Source organism: Acipenser ruthenus, chromosome 25 (assembly GCF_902713425.1).
Source record: "Acipenser ruthenus chromosome 25, fAciRut3.2 maternal haplotype, whole genome shotgun sequence".
In the NCBI taxonomy this organism is placed as follows: domain Eukaryota; kingdom Metazoa; phylum Chordata; class Actinopteri; order Acipenseriformes; family Acipenseridae; genus Acipenser; species Acipenser ruthenus.
The window spans coordinates 3,408,274-3,428,911 of record NC_081213.1 but is presented as its reverse complement, the minus strand read 5'-3'; the positions used below and the strand labels follow the sequence as shown (position 1 = coordinate 3,428,911).

Below are 20,638 nucleotides of genomic sequence, written 5' to 3'. Positions count from 1 at the left end.
AACATGGTATACACAGCACACAAAATGTTCTAGAAATATCCATTGAGAATTGTCCATTAGTTCTATTCCATTGCATGAACTGTTCCTAGTTCTGGGGTATTCTAGAACACATCAATGACATCCTCAAAAGTGACTCCTCTATAGCACTTGATATAGTAAATATAATCAATGCTTGGGTTTGTTAAAGAAGGGTGTGGATTTGGTTAAACAATAACACACCTATAGCACCGCGGGTGAAATTTGTAAAGTCTAGTGCAGTCCACCTTAACTGTGCTCTTGCAGGCTTAAACCACAGCAGCATGTTTCTCTTTGAAAACCATGTGCCTGCAGGCTGAGGAAGCACAATAGACTTGTAGTCTTTAATTATTAAAACACTTTATCATAATGCTCTGGCACCTTGGCTCCCAAATGCATGAGCAAATGTCAATGGGACTGATTTTCTTAATATCCAGTTTCCTCATTTTCCACAAGGGCAGAAGCCCTTTAATTACCATTCCAAGATGTTATCATTCTGAAAGAGTATTTCCGCTTTTTCTGCTGGATACCAACTCCACTTTATAAAATGGCAGTATATTAAACTGACATGATATTGCACTGCAATTGTAGCATATCAAATGCAATACTACAAACGCGAATTTAAGTATAATTACAGCTTCTTTCATTTAGCATTCATGAAAAGGGGTGCAAATGAGAACATTAGGCAGGTGCTTTTCCTCACAAGGTAATCTATTTTAACAAGCTACAACCCAACTCACAAATGTGGCTTCTGTCAGGTCTACTACTCTGCAAGTACAGTTTCTGCGGGCTCTCTGTAGTTCAATGAAGATTAGCTCTCAAAAGACAATGGCTGTGCTTTCAAAGGTGGGGTGAGTTTACATAAAAGCAAGCACATAAACACCAAAAGGTGTGCAATTAAAAGCTATTTCTGGCAATATTCTGTAGAAGCTAAGTATATAGGTGGGCCTGAGTTGGCTTTGTTGCAGCTAAAAAAAAAATGTAAATAATAAAAATAATACCTCCTATTTTTACTGAGGAAGTTCACTAATCCAGGAAATGGAACAGCACTTTCAGAAAGCTGAGGTCAGGACAAGCATTTAAACTGATCTTTAGACTTAGGGGGGTTGGCCCTTGAGGGAGGTTTCCAAAGTACAGGCTCAGGATGGGAGATGTTATCTAAGCACTTGGTGGTCAAGAGGCCACAAAAGGATAATAATCAGCACAGAGAAACGGTGTAATATTTATTGACCAGTATAACATTTCTGAAGGATAGGAGCCGAAGCTTTTGGTGGCCATATGGTTCCAGTAAAAGTTTGCGATGGTTGCAAAGAATGTTAATCCTTGCACTGCTGCTGAAAAATAAGCGTATTTATCTTTTATGGATATGCTCGGCAACAAATGAATACATTTCTGACATGTTTGCACTGCAGTGGTGGAGCGCACATATCTCACACACTGTGTAAAGCCTACTTTATAGAGCACCTTCCTAATGTTTGTGTTATAAGAGTCATTGCAATTCTTTTTTTTTTACATTTCTCTTACTATTTTAGGGTGTTGGTTCTGAGTTTTGTTGCTCCAAAACTGAGTTACTGTCACTTTAAATTCTGCTTTCCTACCTTTGAACTTGCTTTGAGCTTGTCTAAAGAGTTCGAAGTGCCAGGACTGACAAGAGTTCCTCATTTCATTCAAATTGTGTGACAAAAGTAAAACTGTCACATGATTTCAATGGAATGAGGGAGTCTGTTGAGTTTAGGCGTTTAGGATTCTCCGGATAAGCTCAAAGCAATTACGCATTACTATGACATTTGAAGCCCCTTGCTCTTCAATTTCTATCACAACTTTTTAGGAGGACAGATGGTAGCAAAGTAAAGTCCAGCTGCATATATCATAAAATAAACAACAAATCCAATTAAACACCAGCATTCAAACTGTCTGGAAAGGCAGTGACAATATATATACTGTATATATACAGCAAGCACATCTGGAGCCCTGCACAACATGTTCTGACCAGCTTAGAAGCAGTGATGGTCATTGCTGCAATTTCTAACTCTATTATCGTAACACATAAGCAAATGTGTTAAAGAATGAGAAACAGATAGATGCTGTACGCAAAGTATGCTGTTACTAAGTGAGCTATGATTGTAATGCAGTTGCACTACAATGGTGGATGTTATGTACAAAGGGCCAATGGTTGCTCAATTACAGCTCCAATCATGCAGGCAACATTTTCATATGCTATTAGTCAGTGCACAATGCATTGCAGTATTATAAATCAGTACCTGTGTGCCAATGAAAATGGGTCCCATGCGCTTTTGCTCCTGATTGGCTCCTGATCCAAAATTAAACTAAATAAATCGATTCTGGTACACACACGACTCCCTAAAATGAATGTTCTGATATGCTATTTTATAATTTCAATATATCGTTAAAATAGCAATGTATTGCCTATAAGAAACCCTAGCCAGACCATTAGGAGACCACAGCATTCCCAGCTACAATATACATGTATATACAACATATGGCCTCAAGCCTTAATTCCCTGGTCCTTAATCATTTCTTATGTTCTTATATGCAATTTCATACTTCATTTATTTTAATAACTGTCTACATGAAAATTATTCACATTACAAAAAACAGCATGAACCCTCTGAACCTGCTTGGCATGCAGAGTTGCCAAAAGGAAAGAAAAAGAAATGGAAGCAAAAAAAAAAAAACAACACACAGCATTTTAGATTTATCAGCCACCACAAGACCCTGTTCAGTCCCAGGACATTTCTCAAGGGCCCTCTCAAGACAGAATTCTGTTTATTTAACAGCTGTTTTAATTTGTGGGTAGGCTAAAATTATCATAGAGACAAGGTCGAGCAAAGTATGTATTAGAAGTGTATAAAAGAACGGAATGTATGTTCTGAAAACAGATGTAGTCTGTCAGTGGTAGGGCATTGACTGAATGGTGAGTAGGCGTCTATGGCCAAATGTATTGCCATATTTGTATTTTCATTTACTTTGAGTATGTGTGTTTGTTAATCAGTTTATCACATCCTTTGGGGAAAAAAAATCAGTGAGCTATTTTTAAGGCATAAATACATCTAGAGCCAAACAGTCATATCATGTGCATTGTATACCCCAACCCTGCATAGCTATACATACATACATACAGACTCCTCATTCTATTCAAATCATGTGACAATGTACCTTTTCAACTGCTGGCTCCAATTATACATCATGCGAGAGCAGATGGGGTTCAAAGGTCACATTGGCACATGATTTGAATGGAATTAGGAAGTCGCTCAAGAAAAGCTCCAAACCAGACACAGATGCATTAAAAGCAATAATAATAATAATAATAATAATAATAATAATAATAATAATAATAATAATAATAATAATAATAATAATAATATATAAGAATAAGATCAATCCACATCCCGTTACTGTTCACAGTGAGTGCAAGTAGCTTTGATTCATAGCTTATTTTAGTTTGTACAGTACAGTACACAGAAGAAGCAGTGAAATGCAGTGGCGTGTTAGAGTTTGCATTTTATGCCTTGGCCAAAGCTTTAGATGCTTTGAAATATTTATTTGGATTCATTCCACACAGATCTGATAGTGTGTTTCTTCAATCCCCCCAAAAAAGAGCTTAGCTGAGTAAGCAGATACACACAGCCAGATGCAGTTGCAGTAGCCCAGAACAGCCCAGCTCCAAGAGTACTGAACTGTTTGTGTGAACTGTTTGCCTGTTTCCACCCTACACTGCATCCCCAGGCCTGAGAAGAAACAGTGAGTCTTTTAATAGGCTGGCCTGGGAGTACTGAGGGCAGCATTGACCGCAAAGGGACTGCGTCAGTCTCCCAAACTATTTCCTGTTGCTGCTGCTCCTGCTTTAATACTAAACAGACCTCTCTTTTCTACGTTCCAGTACGAAGCACAAGAAAACCCCTCTGTCATCGCATGCTGTAAGGTCCCTGCTCAGAAGACTTCAACAAGATTTAAGGAAAGGAGAGGAGGAAGAGAGGGTATGGTGACAGGTAAGGCACGTCTTCAGTTCTTCTACACTGTAAATGAGAGCTTGTTCCTGGAGTTACATACAGTTCATAGTCCCCAGCTGCTGATGTGAGGAATGCTGAAAAATGTGTTGAGCGTCTTGATAGAGTGAAGAAGCAGTGTTAGCTGCCAAAGCTGGGAACTGGGAAAAGTGGCTCTGCATCCCATAAGAAAATGTATTACAGCATTGCCAAAAAGCTGGATCGTGCTTCATTTTAAATGCATATGGTAGGATTTGTGGCAAAGTATATTTTTTAGGTAACTGCAGACTTCAGTATCCTAACGTGTTTTAACATGTAAGTATTGTATTGATTTATGTATTCATGTATTTATTGAAACACATCTTTGTGTTAGAGTATAGGAACGCTGGAGTTCTCAAGTAGTACATGAAGTAGAAAAAAAGTCTGAAATCTACCAACAGACCTTACAACATACTCTTTGTGTGCTTGGAAAGACATCAGCACACTTGGCTTTTGGCTGAGCATATGGGCAAATGGTTCTGCAATTTTTCATACAGTGTTTCAATAGCATCGCTCATGACTATTCTGTGAAGGCAGCTGCTTCTAAAGACAGCAGAGAAGTGTTACTTTGTAGTTTGAAGCATCTTCGAATCAAAGCCCAGCAGCTGTGCTGAAGCACAGAAGGGTGAAGGATTAGGCTTTTTAGCACGTGGATATTTAGTAAATAATTTGCTTGAACACAGCAATGCCCGATATGTCAGTACAGTTCTAAGGTTTAACATCACATGGTCACCTCAAAAATCATTTCTGAGCCAGTAAAAACTCTGATGATTAAATAACCACACTTCTTCTGAGGCAGGGAATTTTCAGATTCAATTAGTCTGGGACACAAAGGAAACAATTCATACCTTGCATGTGTCTATGTGTGCGTGTGTGCGTGTGTGTGATTCCTTTATTGCTTTACAGTTTGTATACATACACTAGTTAAACAAAAGCATCACTCAAAAATGTTTTCTTCTGTCATTAATTAACTCACAAGTTGTTTGTTTCTCTGTTTTATAACATTAAGGTGTAAATGCTTTAAAAATATGTGCTTTAGTTTGCTTAGTAGTTGTACCCAAGCATATACGATGAGTGTTAAGTATACATTTCCTTCCATACACTATAGTCTGAATTGCAGTGAACTATTAGAAACTATTTGGATTCTTCCATGCACTGTCAGAAATGTTGCTTTTCATGGTATAAAACAACAGTGGCACAGTCCCTTATAAAAGTTTCCCCCATGCTTTTCCCATGGTTATACCATGCATTTACCAGCGCTTACCATGGTTTGCCATCCCTATTTATTTTAGTAAACCTCTAAACTGTGTTATGCTTCACTACCCTCTGCTTTGACTAGCTTCTGCACACCAGCCGACAAGCTGAATCTTGTTGAGGTTCTTGTCATCGCTTGCAGCTTGATGCACAGACAAATAAATCCATAAAGTCCTCGTTTGAACTTTTTTTTTTACACATTCAGCATTATCCCTCTCATCTGGTGTACAGGAATATTCACAGTGTTGGGCTGTTTAGGTGTGTCTCTATGGTAGCAAGAAGTGCCTGAAAAAATTCCCTATCGATAAATAACGGGCTTGTGTGGAAATGGTCAAGAAATCTTATTAGCACTTTTAAAGCTTGAACAGCCTTGCTATACATAATAAATCTTCGTGGAGCGGGGATCTGCCAGCTGCATGTTTGAGTGGAAACTGAGAGGGAATGTGGGCAACATTTCTAACTGAAATGGACTGATTCACACCAAACAAATGGATGGAATATGACCGCCACAAACATTGTGTATGGATTTGAAACATTCACTACACTAATGACTGCTAGAAGGTTGGCTCTGCTTCCACGTTATGTTGTTTTAAATTTCACAATGCCATTTTCTGTTTAAATGGGTACTCCTTTGTGAAACATGCATAGTGGACAATCATTAAAGTTGTCTTGGTGTTGCATGGCTTGTATCATGTGGACGTTTCTTGCACTAACTTTCCTCCACAGCTTTTCAAGGGGTAATTCGAAGACAGTCAGTGGTTCCATATGTTTCTTTTTAATTAGAATTGTGTTGGCGATTCCTTCACCTTAGCACTTGATTTATTTCTGCATTTGTGGTTTTATTTAGTGCTGTTCCACAGCGGTTAAGAAAGCACAATGTTTGATTTATACTTCCAATACGTTGCCACAGAATTCAAAACAAAAACAAGGGACCTTACTTGGCAGCGATAATTAAGAGCTATCCCAGTTCCTCTGTATTTTTAAGTAAGAATAGTTAGAGAAGGATAAGTAATAGAGAATGTAGCGCACTAAAAACTAGAAATACAGTAATGTATTTTTTCCTTTCTAAAATTATTTTACTAAAAAAAGATTCAGCGCAATAATAAATTATGAAGTAAATGTTGAGTGATTAGTATGGCAATTATCTCGTTCTCTTTTTGCCTGTAATAACTGTTAATAATTGGTATAACAATCACACAATGATTACTGATAACTGTTACGCGGTTAACACAAGTATAGCAGCAAGGGTTTTATAGTAATTGTGGGATTAAAACTCCTGGTCATTTCCTAAAACAATAATAACTATGCCATGTTGGCTTTGTCAAAGATATTGTACTACAGCTTTTCCTGTGACTTCAGCAGTAATAACAAGGCTTACAGCTGGAAGGAAGTACCCGCCTCTTTCCAGCCTCTGACTGCTTCTCTCACAGTCACAGAAATTTCCACAGACTGCATCCAGTCTGAGTGTCTTGGAGCAGCCAGGAGGAGCGTTTTTGCAGCACATTGCACCCTTCTTCTTTTTGGCAAAAGCTGTCTTTCTGAAGCAACAGATGACATTCCCTGTGGAGTGCAGTCATTTCTAACTTTTACCCATTCTACTGTAGACATCCTGTTCTGTGCTATATGTTTATGGTAAGTGTGCAAAAGTTCTACACCCTCTTGTTGAATTTCTCTTTTCAGTTTTAAGTATCCCTTTAAAAAACTGTTTATGTGCAAACCATTGCTGCAATTTAAACGTTAGCTTGAATGGTACTATTGTTCTGATAAAAGTTATGAAACTGACAGCATACTCATTTGACTGTTTGACACAAGTGCTGTGAGAGCAGAGAGGCTTGTATAATGATTGCTTTAGTGTTCAAGTTTGTGTTACGTTTATGTAGCTGAACGATAGGAAGGTAATGTCCATGCATATAGAAATGTATGTTTACTGATGCAGTTTTAGAACAATATATTGACTATCGTATTCTGATTCTAAAGCCAGCTTGCAGTCAGCCACTGTCAAACGTTTATTAAGTAGCATGTTACTTTTAGCACTTATGTATTTACTATTTATATGAAACCCACTAATTAGAGGGGAGGGTTCAAAAGTCAGTAACACCTGAAAAGCTGTTTATTTTTGTATTTTTCCCTCATTGTACCATTTTGATAAAGCTGTGTGGATTACAGACAGTTTAAGAGTGCAATGCTTTACCAGGTGCTGGCAAAAATGAGAAAGAGATGCCCCAGGCTGCCCTTTGCTTTGAGTTAAAGCTGAGTGACAGTGAGGAATCTGTGTAATAAAAACAAGCATACTCTTCAGATACAAGTACTGTATCATACGAGTCAGCAGAGTAATATGATCTGTGCTTTTCACAAGTATTTAACACACCACATACAGTGTTGTTAACCTATGTGATACTGATAATGAAAGCATTTAAAACAAATACATCATTGCTAGTGCCACACATCATTCTGTCAACACCTTTCTGTGTGTAAAGTTAGAGGTGATGTAGCATGCGGATTAGAACCAAGACACCCTGCAATTATTGTACCAAAGAGAACATATTTCAATTGAATTATGCATCACTGAATCATGTCTGACTCTGTGTATTAAACCAATAATTTTCCATAAATACATATTAAATCTTTAAAAAGAAGACGCAGTTCCTTTAATTAAATTGCTGTGCAGAGCACCAATGGGGTGCCGTTGCAGATCAAAGCCAATCAGACATCATAATGGGTAGCATGCTGTAGGTATCTAGGCTTAGAGAGTGGGAGGTCAGGGGTCAATCCCGTAGGGATTTGCCTCAGCCATTATTCTAATCTTAAAAGGGCAATTTTGACCAGGCATGCGTGAAGCCTACCTGGCAACAGGGAGTAGTTTGCCATTTGGGTCCTTTATACCCAAGATAGAAGTTGACCATGGTAAATTTGTGCAACATTTTTGTAGCTTATCATGACCCTCCATTGGATACCATTGCATTGGGATTTGAGAGTTGTGTTCAGCTCTCTTTGTAGCTCATGAGTGCATCCAATCACAATTCAAGGAGCTTCCAGGCGCATATGTTAGGCATCATCCATCTCGTGTGACCAGCTATAACCAATAATATTATAATATTTGAGCCTGTGTCACTGTAACAATGCCAGCAGACAGGGTGCAAAGTTTTTAACATGTTTGTCTCGGCTCTAACATGCTTTCAGTATGCTTACCATGGTACACCGCAGTAATGTTTTTTAAGGGTCTAAGAAGTAGTATTTGGCACTGAGAAGGCATCATTTTTGCAAAAGTTTCTTTGGTGAAGTCACATGTTTGGCAGCGTCTCCATCTAGTCTTGGTGAGTAATAGACTTGAACCTCAGGAGAAAGGACAGTATGCATAGTTGGTGCTGTAGTTAGGCTTGCACGCTTAACTGTGAAGTAACCACTGATCTGAGAGGAAAAAGACAACGTTTTTTGAAAGAAAGAGGTAAGGCTCTGATAATGTGCAGGACACATTGGAAAGAACAACCAAGGCCAGGGAACTTCACATTGCTTTTAAGGGATTTTGGGAGACAAAATCTCTCAAGTCCCCAGTTGAATTAACATTATTTCTCGATGGGAATTGTAGCTTTTTTTAAATGACAGTAGAGGACTATTTATCTTGATTCAATTTAAATACCCTCCACTGACTATTGTGTCATTATGATGTGTATTATTCCCAATTCTGTAGCACAATTATATACAAGTTTCAGAGATAGGACACACCCTAAACCCACCACTGCCTTAGCAACCAAAAAAAAGCAATTTGTGTACCTTCATCTTTAAGACAACACACAAGATAAACATGCGATCTGCATCAAAACTGCATCTTTGATCATTGTCTTTGTTCTAGATCTGTGCACACAGCTCTGCCTCAATGTGCAATCAAAATGTCTTTAGAGTTAGATAGTTAAAAGCTGTGTGACGTTGATGTGGAGCGACCCGGTGATTCTCAGCCTGCACGTTTGTTATCTTTTCTGGGTCAAAGTAGCACTGATTATTTTAACCAGTGCAGATGTAACCCGCTTGGGAGGGACAACATATTTGAAATACTCGTGCCAGTGCAATTTGTTTAGGTTGCTGACAAATCTAGTAAAACATTAAACAGCCTGGTGGGGAATTCAAAACCATATATATATATATATATATTTTTTACTACAGAAATGTTCGATCGAAAAACATTTAGAAATAGTAAAAGAAATATTGTAAAGTCAGTGACAAATGTTTGAACTAAAAGTCAATGTTAATTTGAAATACACAACGAAAGTCAAGAATGTTTTGGCTGAGGTCTGCATTGGTACCATAATAATCATTTTCAAGATGTGCTGCTTGGTTTCAGGAAACAAATAACAGTGGTCGATAATGTCTGCAATCCTAGGGCAAGAGAAAACTGGAACAATGATCCACGGACTGCTCTGTATTCTACCAACACTTCAGTTTTGTACCATTAAAAACATGAAATATTATAAAAAGAAGAACTCTATTTTGACGTGCTTGCATTCTCTTATTAATGCATTTCTTTTTTCACTCCAACAGCCCCTGAGGCTATTGCAATCAAACTGTTTTTGGTATGCATCAGCTGGGCTGATAATTGATGATTTCTGTTAACATTCAAGCTGTATCTAATGGGTCTGATACAACTAGCAGCTGATTAAGGTTGCTTGAGCAAAGAAGCATGAGTTGCCAATGTGGACTTCAAAAGAAGAACAAGCAACGTTTTTAAACATGCATTTTTCATACGCTTGGTACCGAATCCTGTGGTGTAAAATGTTACAAAATAGCATGTTGGGGGGGTGGGGGATTGAGTTTGCACATTATTTGATCAGCCCCTGTTGCTGTACCACAACAGGGAGTTAAATGTAAGGACTTAAGAAGGGAGATGCCTTCACCTGAAACTACCTGCAGAGAGTGGTTTCTGATGCACAGAAGAATGTAATACATTGTCACCAAAGATGGTGAAAGGTTGCAGCTTTCATTGGTTAAAGAGACACAACATTGCACCACTGATTGAGAGACCTGAGGAATGGAAGTTCAGTGTAAGCATGTGGCTAGTGCTAATGCAGATTATGTAGTTAAAATACATTTTGTAGGGGTTTACACTTTTGTTTTAATTATTTGTTCCTCTATTTGTCCTGTATTGGTATTGCATGTGTGTAATCTGGGGGCTGGAATGAAGTGGGCAGTGGAAATAGATGAGCTGGGAAGGAATGAAGGGGAGGAGGAGGCTGCTAGGGGTGGGAGATGTTGATTCCTGCTAATGGCTTGTCTCGTATGAAAGGGGCTTTTGTACTGCTTGGTGATAACTGTTAGGTTTGATGTTTTCTTGCTGTGCGGATTCTTGATGTTCTGACAGCCCTTTTCACCGAAGGATAGAGCACATGTACAATTTACTGTCAACATAGCCTATCCATTCTTGACATAACACAGTATACCAATGACACTTTGTTCTATCTGATATTTTCTAAGCAGGTTTGGATGATGTCAAACTGACACGTAGTGTAATATAATCTTCCGATTTGGGAATTAAAGAGGAGCGTGAAGTGTGTTTGCTAGCATCTTGAAAACACGTAACACCCAACTCCTGTCCTTGTGTCATTGAAGTCGATATGGATTTTTTTATATAAGCCTTGAATTCAGGTCACGTAATCTTTATTAATGGGTTTTTACTCATGCTATCAGTGGTTCTTCTAACCAACACCAGTCTCCTTACAGCGTTCCCATACTCCCAGTATCTCACTGCCTTACTGAATCCTTATCAGCCACATCTTCCATGTGTGCTATCTGATCTATTCATGGAGGCATGCACCATTAGTCCCCTGTGCATTGAAAACAGTTTCTTCTCTGGATTTGAAGGAGTTACCTCTGTGACACTGTAAAAAGGATACACACGTTTTGTATCCCAATAATGAAAATCCCATTTTATTAATAAAGGTTCGCACATGTGAGAAAGATGAATCATTGGATTGCATCATAATAGGCTTTATTACAGATTTTCAGAGATGCAATAAAGTTCTGCAGCCAAAGACAGTAATTTTTGTACATTTTTACAGCAGTGTGACTTATACCACATTGACAGATGTCTGAGTCTCACTGACCTATTTGACTTCTAGTACATCTGCTTCATAATTTATGAGTGAGTGAGCATCATAAATTCTGGCTTTGGCCCTGTTCGTGCCCATACAGTGTGTATGTGGGGCGGGGGGTGTTGCCTCTAGGAAAGTCAACGCGTCATTTGCTTAGCTGCGGGCTTAACATGGTGTCGACAGTTAGTAAACCGATTATTATTATTATTATAGCTACATAAATATCAAACCTTAATCAGAGTACCATGATGAATGTTTAATCTTAGGAAAAAATTTCAATAACTTCTTGTATGATTCGATTAATCACTACAGTACGCGGTAGTCTTCGGGTGAAAAGATCAGGTTTGTGTAAAACCACAGGCCTTGTTACCCTGGGAGCTCCCCTTCTCCAGCACAACGTTCTGTCTTCCATCTGTTTTCCATTAGCTCCAGTCTCATGCCTGCATACCGCTTCTGCTTGTAGTTTCATGTCTTATGTCACAGAGGTTTCGGTGAGTGCAACATTTCTCTCTGGGTAATTTAAAGAACGTAATGTCCAGTGTGTTTTAACACTTTGGATCCGCTGTTGGTGTCCCTTTCTCTGATAGCAAAATGGTGCCTGATGATTTCTAACAAGACGTTGAAAAGGATGTAGGATATACAGCATTCTAAAGGCTTCACCAGGGGTATCTTTTAAGCACTTTTATTCCTGACATTCTTTGAAGTTTTACCAACTTGTTTTTGAATTATATGCAATGCACTTCCAGTTACATGGACCTTTTGTAGTATTATTATTATTATTATTATTATTATTATTATTATTATTATTATTATTATTATTATTATTATTATTATTATTATTTTTTACCTGCAGCTTTAAAATATCCATTTGACATAGCAAAAGTAATTGAATCAGTTCAGGTATTTCCATAATTTTATTGCAATATTTTTACAGAAGGCATCGTTAACCATAATAAAACATGGTAAAGTATGCTATAGGGAAACAAAATAAATTTGCAGAATACTTATGTAGAATTTAAAATCATATAAAATGAATATTATGCTTATGAGTGTGCCACATTTGCTCAGTGGTGATTGGCAGTACCATACGCAATAAGGAGGCAGTGTGGTCCAGTGGTTAAAGTCCAGGGCTTGTAACCTGTAACCAGAAGGTCATCGTTTCAAATTGCACCTCTGCCTCTGACTGACTCTTAGCAAGTCAAACCTCCTCGTGCTCCATCCTGCGGATGAGATGTTAAATCAATGTCCTATTGTAAGTGACTCAGCATATAATGCACAGTTCACAGCCTACCTCTGTAAAGCACTTTGTGATGGGGTCCACCATGAAAGGCGCTATATAAAAATAAAGATATTATTAATACTAAAAGTCCCCTTTGCAGCAAGTAGCATACTGGTGGAATTCTCCAAAAAGACAGTGGGAGAGACATGTGTTCATGTATTTATGTGGGATTTCCGCTCAAGTACAGAGCTGAGAACTCAGCATACTACCAAAGTTGGCATGTACAATACTTCTAGAGAAACAGCATATTCCACATCATGTAGACAAACAATGTGTAATACATATTACACATACTCATATGCGGATTACTAAGTGCATGTAAATGTACTGAGGGTAAGTCTTTATAGTAAAATCCTGGATTGAAACCTCTTTTGTTAATGAGCCTGTGTCCAGGGCTGGGAATTCTCTAGCTGTAATAAATCTGTAAGGTTGCGCGCACCTCACACTGGCTTAAAAAACTGATGGCATCCACTCGCCAGACTCCAGTCCAAGATAAATAATTCCGGCTTCAGTAACAGATACAGGCAGTGAAGTGGCCAGATGCAACAGTGAAAGTGTTGAATTTTTCTCACCTCGGGGAGTTAAGGAGCCTGATAAAAAATATAACGTGAAATAAAGCACCTTCTTCAGGCAGTTGAAAGTAAGTGTACCAAGTAAAATGTTTTTCCATACAGCAGAATTTAATCCAGAGGACTGTAAAGGACTGTGCAATGCTGCGCTGGTTTGATGGTGTAGCAGTTTACATTTTCAAACAATTTACTGAAAGCTTTTAGTTTGACTGTTTGACTAGTGTGTGCTGGAGGTATTAAGACCCGGACCAAGCTTCACACACCGACTTTCTATCTCGTCCACAGAGATGTAATTCTGCTGCTAAGGAAACAGTGTTTATCCTCAAATGAATGCTGGGGCATAGGGTTGTCAACTGTCCCTGTTTTCCCTGGATCGTCGTGGTTTTTTTAATTGGTTGTCAATACTATAGTAGCAATATTATCAATGTTTCCTATTGGATGAATAGAGGATTTTCAAAAGAGGTTTTAAACTCTTAATAGCCCCCGTTCCGTACCTCAGAGGTGGCAACCCTTGTGGGGCAGGATACACAAGGTTCAATGAAGGAGAAAATAAATATTGAAAAATGAATCACTTTACAGCAAAACGGAAAACAGAAGATTGTCTAATTTAAGCTTTGACTCACCATCCATAGGTCTGGCTGCACAGAAATGTTTTGTCTAAGTATTTTGCTGCACTGGCAGTCACGACAACAGCATATCTGTGGTCTACATGATGCGAAAACCTGTGTGATTGGACGTCAGCAGCAGCCTGAGATGTTGGCATGCGATTACAGCTTAGCAACAAGTGTGAAACAAGCAAGTCCTAATATACTAAAACAAATTAATTACATTCTTGTTGTGCAAAAGAAAATGTAAAAAATATAGAACATTGGCACCTTGGTTTTATTGGTCAATCCTAGCAGCTCAGTATGCGTTTGGCTGTACATACTTGATATCATCAATGACTTTCTTCAATGGAAGCAGTCATATTAGCACTCTATGGACACTGCCACATATTTCAAATAAAGAAATACATATTTCAATAACATTTATTTCCTTCACCCCCCCCCCCCCCAAAAAAAATATGATTGATTGTCAGCTCTGAGCTAGTTAAGAGAGGCAATTGAAGTCCGGTTGAAATCAAAATGTTATAAATATCTACCTCAATTGGAGGGCTTCTTCTGATGCCTATTTCCAGTGGTAAAGTGTTTAAATATTTCATTTCATTATTGTTAAAGGCCCCCTGGTGCAAGCCAAAGACAGCATTTGAATAGATTTAGTAGCTGTTTTCAGATGAAATTTGGATGTTTTTCACATTAAACCACGCAACTGCTATTTTGGTTTTGGGAAGACATAAACTCTTGTTAAGCTAATTTCCTTCAAAATACCAGGGTTGTATTTATAGTGTTTGTAGCAGTTCCAAACCGAGTACATAAATAAAATGAACCCTGGCACAAGAAAGACAAGAAAAAGGCCAGATATCTATCTGCCAGGAATTCAATTCTTGATATAGATTCCATATGGCTCACAACTTTCACGAGTTCTCACTGAAGAAAAATAAGTTCACTTTTGAAACGTCAGCAGAAACCGAAGACAGGAAGCAATCAGGTAGTTAGTGTTGAGATCATTTATTTCTGTGCTTTTATTATATACAGTACAGCTGTTAACTCTAGAAGAGCGTGGATTGGAAATGCAAACGTGTACGAGGTCAAGCGTCTTCATTGCAAAACAAATTTGACAGATAGAATTGCATTTTACGCTTCCCAAAGTTAAATGCTCTTCAATAGCAATGCAGCAGTTGGTGGTACAACAAAGAAAATGCAATGCTAAGCAAGCCTCCTAAATGTTTCTGCAGTTTCACATAATGTTCACCTAGGAAACTAAGAATAACTGCAGGAGCGAAAGAGACGCCCAGCATGCATTTGTAATTACAGAATCAGTCAATTCCTGGAGGCGGTTTTGCTGACTATTTTTGTGTTAAAGCTCTCCTGTTATGGAAGCGCATTGACATGTTTTAATCGTCAAAATGTTTTTTCACCAGTTCTGAGTGTTTTAAGGTAGATTCACATGCATATTTTATTAAATGTTTCTCTACAGTGTTGTGAGGTGTCTGTGAAGAAGTGCTTTATGCATTCCTTTGTTGTTTTTTGCTGATGCTTAAACTAACAAGGACTTTGTTTTCCGTACTGGAAACTGATATTCAAAAAAAAAAAAGTTTACCCATTTGACACATATGGACCATGTGGCAATGTTTAATGGTCAATGGTATGAAATATAATGAAGAGCTAGTATATATTAAGCCTGTTACAAGGGCGCAGTGCCAATGTGACCTCAATAAAGGTCATGTTTGTGGCAGATGAGGGATTTTAACTATTAAAAATGTGTTTCTACTTTTGCATCTGCATGTTTGTTAGGCATTCCAGAGTGAACTGAACTATGTTTGGCTGGAAAAGGACCGCAGTGTTCTTAAGTATTTATTTATATTTTACCATGAGGAGAAAATACTTTTACCAATATATTCTAAAATACAGTATAATCCCACTTTATAACCCAACCAATCTCATCCCTATCCTTTTCTTTACAGAGATTAGGAGAGCCACATTAAGACCAACACACCACTGTCCAATCAAGAGTGGCATGTACAGCTGTATCTCTGTCTAATTTAATACAGGAACTACAGTGGGTGAACTTAATTCTCTATCACAGTAACCTATCAACCAAGCACTTCTAATGTGGTATTTCAATGATTAGTCTGTCATTGCTGCTCTAATGCACTGTAGCATGTATCAGGTAGCAAATTATTCCATGTAATCCAGGTGCAAAAGTAAAAATGAGACTTAAAACTGGTGAAACAGCCCTGAACTCTAAACTGCCAACAATCCAATTATTGTCTAATTTCGCCTTGTCTGCAAAATTAAATACAGGTAGTGGTCGATTATTGGATTGAAGTTCCCTGACACCCTGTAGTCTGCTGTTGTAAGAGATCTCTAAAGTCACAGTTATAGTTAGCATTCTTTGGTAACACTGCATAAAAACAGTTCAAGTGTAATTCCACATGTACAATCTTATTTAAACTCCAGTGAAGTGCTGGTACACCAGTAATTGTATCTGTATAATTTAGCTTTTTTTTTGTCTCATAGTGGTACAGTGTAAATGATGAGTTCTTTGTCGATCCTGAGGAAGTGGAACCGGAAACCATACTGGCTCCAAACCTTTTCGTCTCAGTTTTTGTGCTGGAGACCTCATCCTTTCCTAGCAATGGACGCAGGAAGGAAATGAGGGAATTTATAGAGCAATTTGAGGAAATGAGGTCAATTAGACATTACTGGAGCCCAGCCGAAAACGGGGGAAGTCCTGAACTGCAATATGGAAAATCAGGAGAAAAGATGCACTCTTGTTTCAGTCTTCGTCAGTGTTTGAATAAACTGCTGCAGCTTCCAGACAAGATGAAGAACATAGCGTGAATGTTTCAACCACTGGGTATGCATGCGTAGACATATTCAATCTTTTATGAGACAGATGATATACCCAAGCTTTCACATCCAGACAGTGATCCTTCCGGTGATAACAAGTGGATGTATCAGTTATTATTCTGTACATTGTGTAAAATATGCAGAAATTGTGACAACATACCGTAACCTATCAATTTGAACAATAAGCCTTTTTTTTTTTTTTTTTAAGTGATCTCATCTCATTGCTTTTTTCATGAGCAAACTTAAAGCTTCAGTATTAAGTCACCATGAAGCTTGCCCTGTGCAAGCAATACAAGGCATGTCTAGGCTGCTCTCCTATGAAATACTGGAAAACATGAACGGTTTGCTGGCAAGGAATCTTCACTAATTTCGCCAAATATACATGCTGCAAAAGTAGCATAATTACTCAATTCAGTTTCTATACAGTACATGTATAGTTTACATGCATAAACATTTGTTGTTGTGAATATGTCCATAGCGAGACATCCATGCAGTGAAATTGCCGTGAGATATGCAAGTAATGTATCTGTAATAGACTTGGGAATGAAGACACGGTTGGGGAATTGTTGTAGGAATCTTTCAAGATCAGACTTTGGGAACGCTAGCAGTAAAACACAGCTGCTTTCCTGACTTTTTTTTTTAGTTTTCTCCTTATTATTCCAAAGATTAAATGTGTAGACTGTATGTATATGGCACACCTATAGAAATAATGCATGTCTCGCAGTTACCGGTACAGACATTTCAGTCTTATAAACAACCTGCATCCCCAAAGTGTTTATATCCTTGAAGTTTTACTGTCCATACAAATCATTGTTTGAGAGGCTTTCTTCCCTTACTTTATATCAGGATTGCTTTCCAACTTTCTGTTAAGGAACAATGACCATGAAGATCTCCGAAACGACGAAACATATTTATTTAATTAGAGCCAATGAGCCAGAAATGTACATACACTCAATGGAGGTCTTGAGGGCTACATAATAAGGAGAGGGTGTGATGCTATTGCAAAGCAACATCTGTTTGGGACAACTGGGAATTAAGTCATATGGCTAGAATGCCATGAGTGAATAACATTTGTCCATTTGGCTGCTATTTTAGTTAATTATTAAAATGACATTATGTTCTCAGACAATGTCGTTCATGATACATCATTTTCAAGATATTTGGTAGTCACAAAGTCCATGGAGGGAGTAATTGTCTGGGTACTAACTACTGATTGAAATCTTGTAACTGAAATTCAGTGGTCATTTAATTAAGAAAATAATGAACTGTAGAGGACCTCTCCAAGTCATGCGTGTGCGTGCGTGTGTGTGTGTGTGGATGCGGGGCGGGGTATCATTGGGTATAGAATTGTGTGGTTCACGGCTTTTTTTTACAAACCTTGCTTGGGTTGCATTTGATAGCTCTTTCTCATATATTGTGGACGTGCTTGGAAAAGGTAGGAGAAGGGTTTAGGTTCGAGGTTAGTGTTTAGAGATAAACTGTATGCACAAGCTTAAACTGACTTCCCATCAGCTGCAATTTCACGGAGTGAATTTGTGAATGATTTCATTGCACTGTGAAAACAATAGTTGTTAGATGAGGCAATGTGACAAACTCCCGAGTAAGCAGTGTAGCCTGGGAATTAACTGGCTAATGAGAGGGGTCTGCCCCGCAGTCAGCTTTCAAAGAGATACAATTATATTGTAATTTACCAGAGGCAGAATTCTGGGTTCATCTCCCCTTTGGTTTGATTACATTAGGGGCTTCATCCAGCTGGAACCTTTCTTACATCCACTGGGGGCAGGTTAATGGTCACTCTGGTGTACCAGCTGTACTTAAAGATGTGTTTTATGAGCCCAGCTGAGGTGGGAATGTTTAAAGAGAGTCACCAGGACGTGACGAGTGAAAGAGAAAATGATACACAAAGTGAATCGAAACAAGAAGAATATATTAGTCATGTGATGACTGCAATATTTCATACCCGTTCCAAGCGGCTCTTTAACCTGTCTTCTGAGATTGTTTTTGTGACCTACTGTGACAACTTTGCCTGGTAAACAATGTAAATATAAATTCCCAGAAGCTCAAAGAGCTCTCTCTTTTTGAAGCATTAAGATCCATGTCTAAGATTTGGCATTGATCCCCAATGTCAACCTCTAACCCCTTATTCTTTTCCACCACATATGATCTGCAAATAATGTACCACCACACTATCTGCAGTGAACTGTCCCACCCCAGCAGACATCTAAAAATGCTTTTCCTCTTTATGTGAAACCTCCAGTCATGCAGTTTCTGTTGGAAAGTTATTATCAGAATAGCAATGTCAGGCCTGCAACAACAAAAACGGGAGGGACCACAACACATGGGCCCGTCGTAGGCCTGAGTTTGGAGTGTCCAGTGTGCCGGGCTCTCTGAAAGCATAACAATGACACTGCCTCTGTTTGTGTTTCCCACTGTTCTACTCGCTGGTAGGAAAACAAACCACGTTTACTGCTCGTAAACATGGTCTGCTGTTTAGTAGAAAGGCGGTCGTGTTGGAAAGCATTAGGAACGCTGTGTGCCCGAGGGTCATGTTCTCACTTGCTCTCCTGCAGTCTGAAACAACACATCGGGTTTTTTGTCTGTTGCTTCAGCATGTTAGTTAAAATCTGACACTGAAAGATTTCTCCAGCGATGTTTAGTGCTTGCGAGAGGTTCAAGTGCAACGTAAGGAATGGTAGTTTTGCCGGGTGTGAAAAGAGCCAATTCAAGCAGCTAGATGAATAATGGTTTATTGGGATCAAACTACTAAAAACATAAGGTCGATACAGCTATCAGCCACACGTTTTTTGAGCAGGGGTGTCTAATCACAGTCCTGGAGGGCCATTCCACTCCAGGTTTAACAGATAAAATTAACTAATTAACTATTTTAAGAGTCTGTATGGTGGTTTAATTGGTTCAATTAAAAAAATGTAGGACAGGGTTGGAGCAAAGACCAGGACACTCTTGTTTTAGAGTTCTTAGAATCAGGGATTTTGTTTTTAAAAATATGAATAATGGTTTATTAATATTTTCAGCAGCTAATGACCACAAGGGGTAAAAACAGTTTTGAAGCTCTTTTTATATTTTTCTTTTATTTTCTGAAAAGGGTTTTAAAATCTGGGCTCTAAGAATGAGATGCCTCTAGCATTCAGTAGACCTAAATAGTACCACAGCACACAGCTGTAGACAAATGTTGTGAACAGTCAAGGAACCAGTCATTTAACTAAGAAAATAAATCACAATCCTTATAATCAGAACTGTGAGGGGCACTACGAAATAATGTGTATGTATTGGTGGTGATGGTGGTTGGGGGGTGGGGGGGATGTCAGGGATAGTCAACACTATAAAAGAGTCTAAAATAAACTTAAGAAACATTTCTATATAGCTCTACTGTCTGGTGAGTAAAGTTATAAATGAAGTTTACATCCAGTCCATCACTACACCTCTCTTCAGTGTTTGACCCTGGCAGGGAAACAAGTAGCTGCCTCAGACCAGCAGATGCTCCATGCATTTGTCTCTTTAAAACACATGGTCAGGGACCTGATGCTCCTCTTAATGCTGCAATATAACGTTCAGATTGTTTTTGCAGGTGCAAAGAATCCATTCCTGAACAGGACACAGCAAGATGGACGTCAAGAAGAAAGAGATGGATCTGCTCAGCAACAGCATTGCTGCTTACGCTCACATTAAAGGTGCCTGTCTGTGCAGACTGAACCGGAAGAGCAGGCTAACTGACTAGTAACTGAAGATATATTGAGTATTCCTTAATAATGCCTAGTCCTGTATCAGCTGTGCTACCTGAAGAATATGGAAGCCAAAAGGACAGGCCTAGTTGAATGGAGTAGTGGTTAGTGGTTAGGGCTCTGGACTCTTGACCGGAGGGTTGTGGGTTCAATCCCCAGTGGGGGACACTGCTGCTGTACCCTTGAGCAAGGTACTTTACCTA

At 38.6% G+C, this 20,638-nt stretch overlaps 2 protein-coding genes across 7 annotated transcripts in view; one reads left to right on the top strand and one right to left on the bottom strand.

The window, feature by feature from the left end:
• LOC117413670 (CD2-associated protein-like) overlaps positions 1–20,638 on the bottom strand; it is a 66,876-nt gene that overhangs the window by 16,730 nt on the left and 29,508 nt on the right. The window lies entirely within an intron of this gene.
• LOC117413333 (protein eva-1 homolog B-like) overlaps positions 1–20,638 on the top strand; it is a 28,439-nt gene that overhangs the window by 3,116 nt on the left and 4,685 nt on the right. Inside the window, exons 1-3 of one of the 6 annotated variants that reach the window (XM_058999490.1) lie at positions 3,761–3,777; positions 3,917–4,025; positions 20,282–20,384. In XM_058999490.1, coding sequence (XP_058855473.1) covers positions 20,318–20,384 — 67 coding nt within the window. In that variant the 5' untranslated portion in view covers positions 3,761–3,777; positions 3,917–4,025; positions 20,282–20,317. Of the gene's footprint in view, positions 1–3,760; positions 3,778–3,854; positions 4,026–4,316; positions 4,338–6,734; positions 6,948–16,381; positions 16,703–20,281; positions 20,385–20,638 lie in introns of those variants that run through there. The other 5 variants (XM_058999489.1, XM_058999488.1, XM_058999493.1 and 2 more) reach the window with 5 other exon arrangements.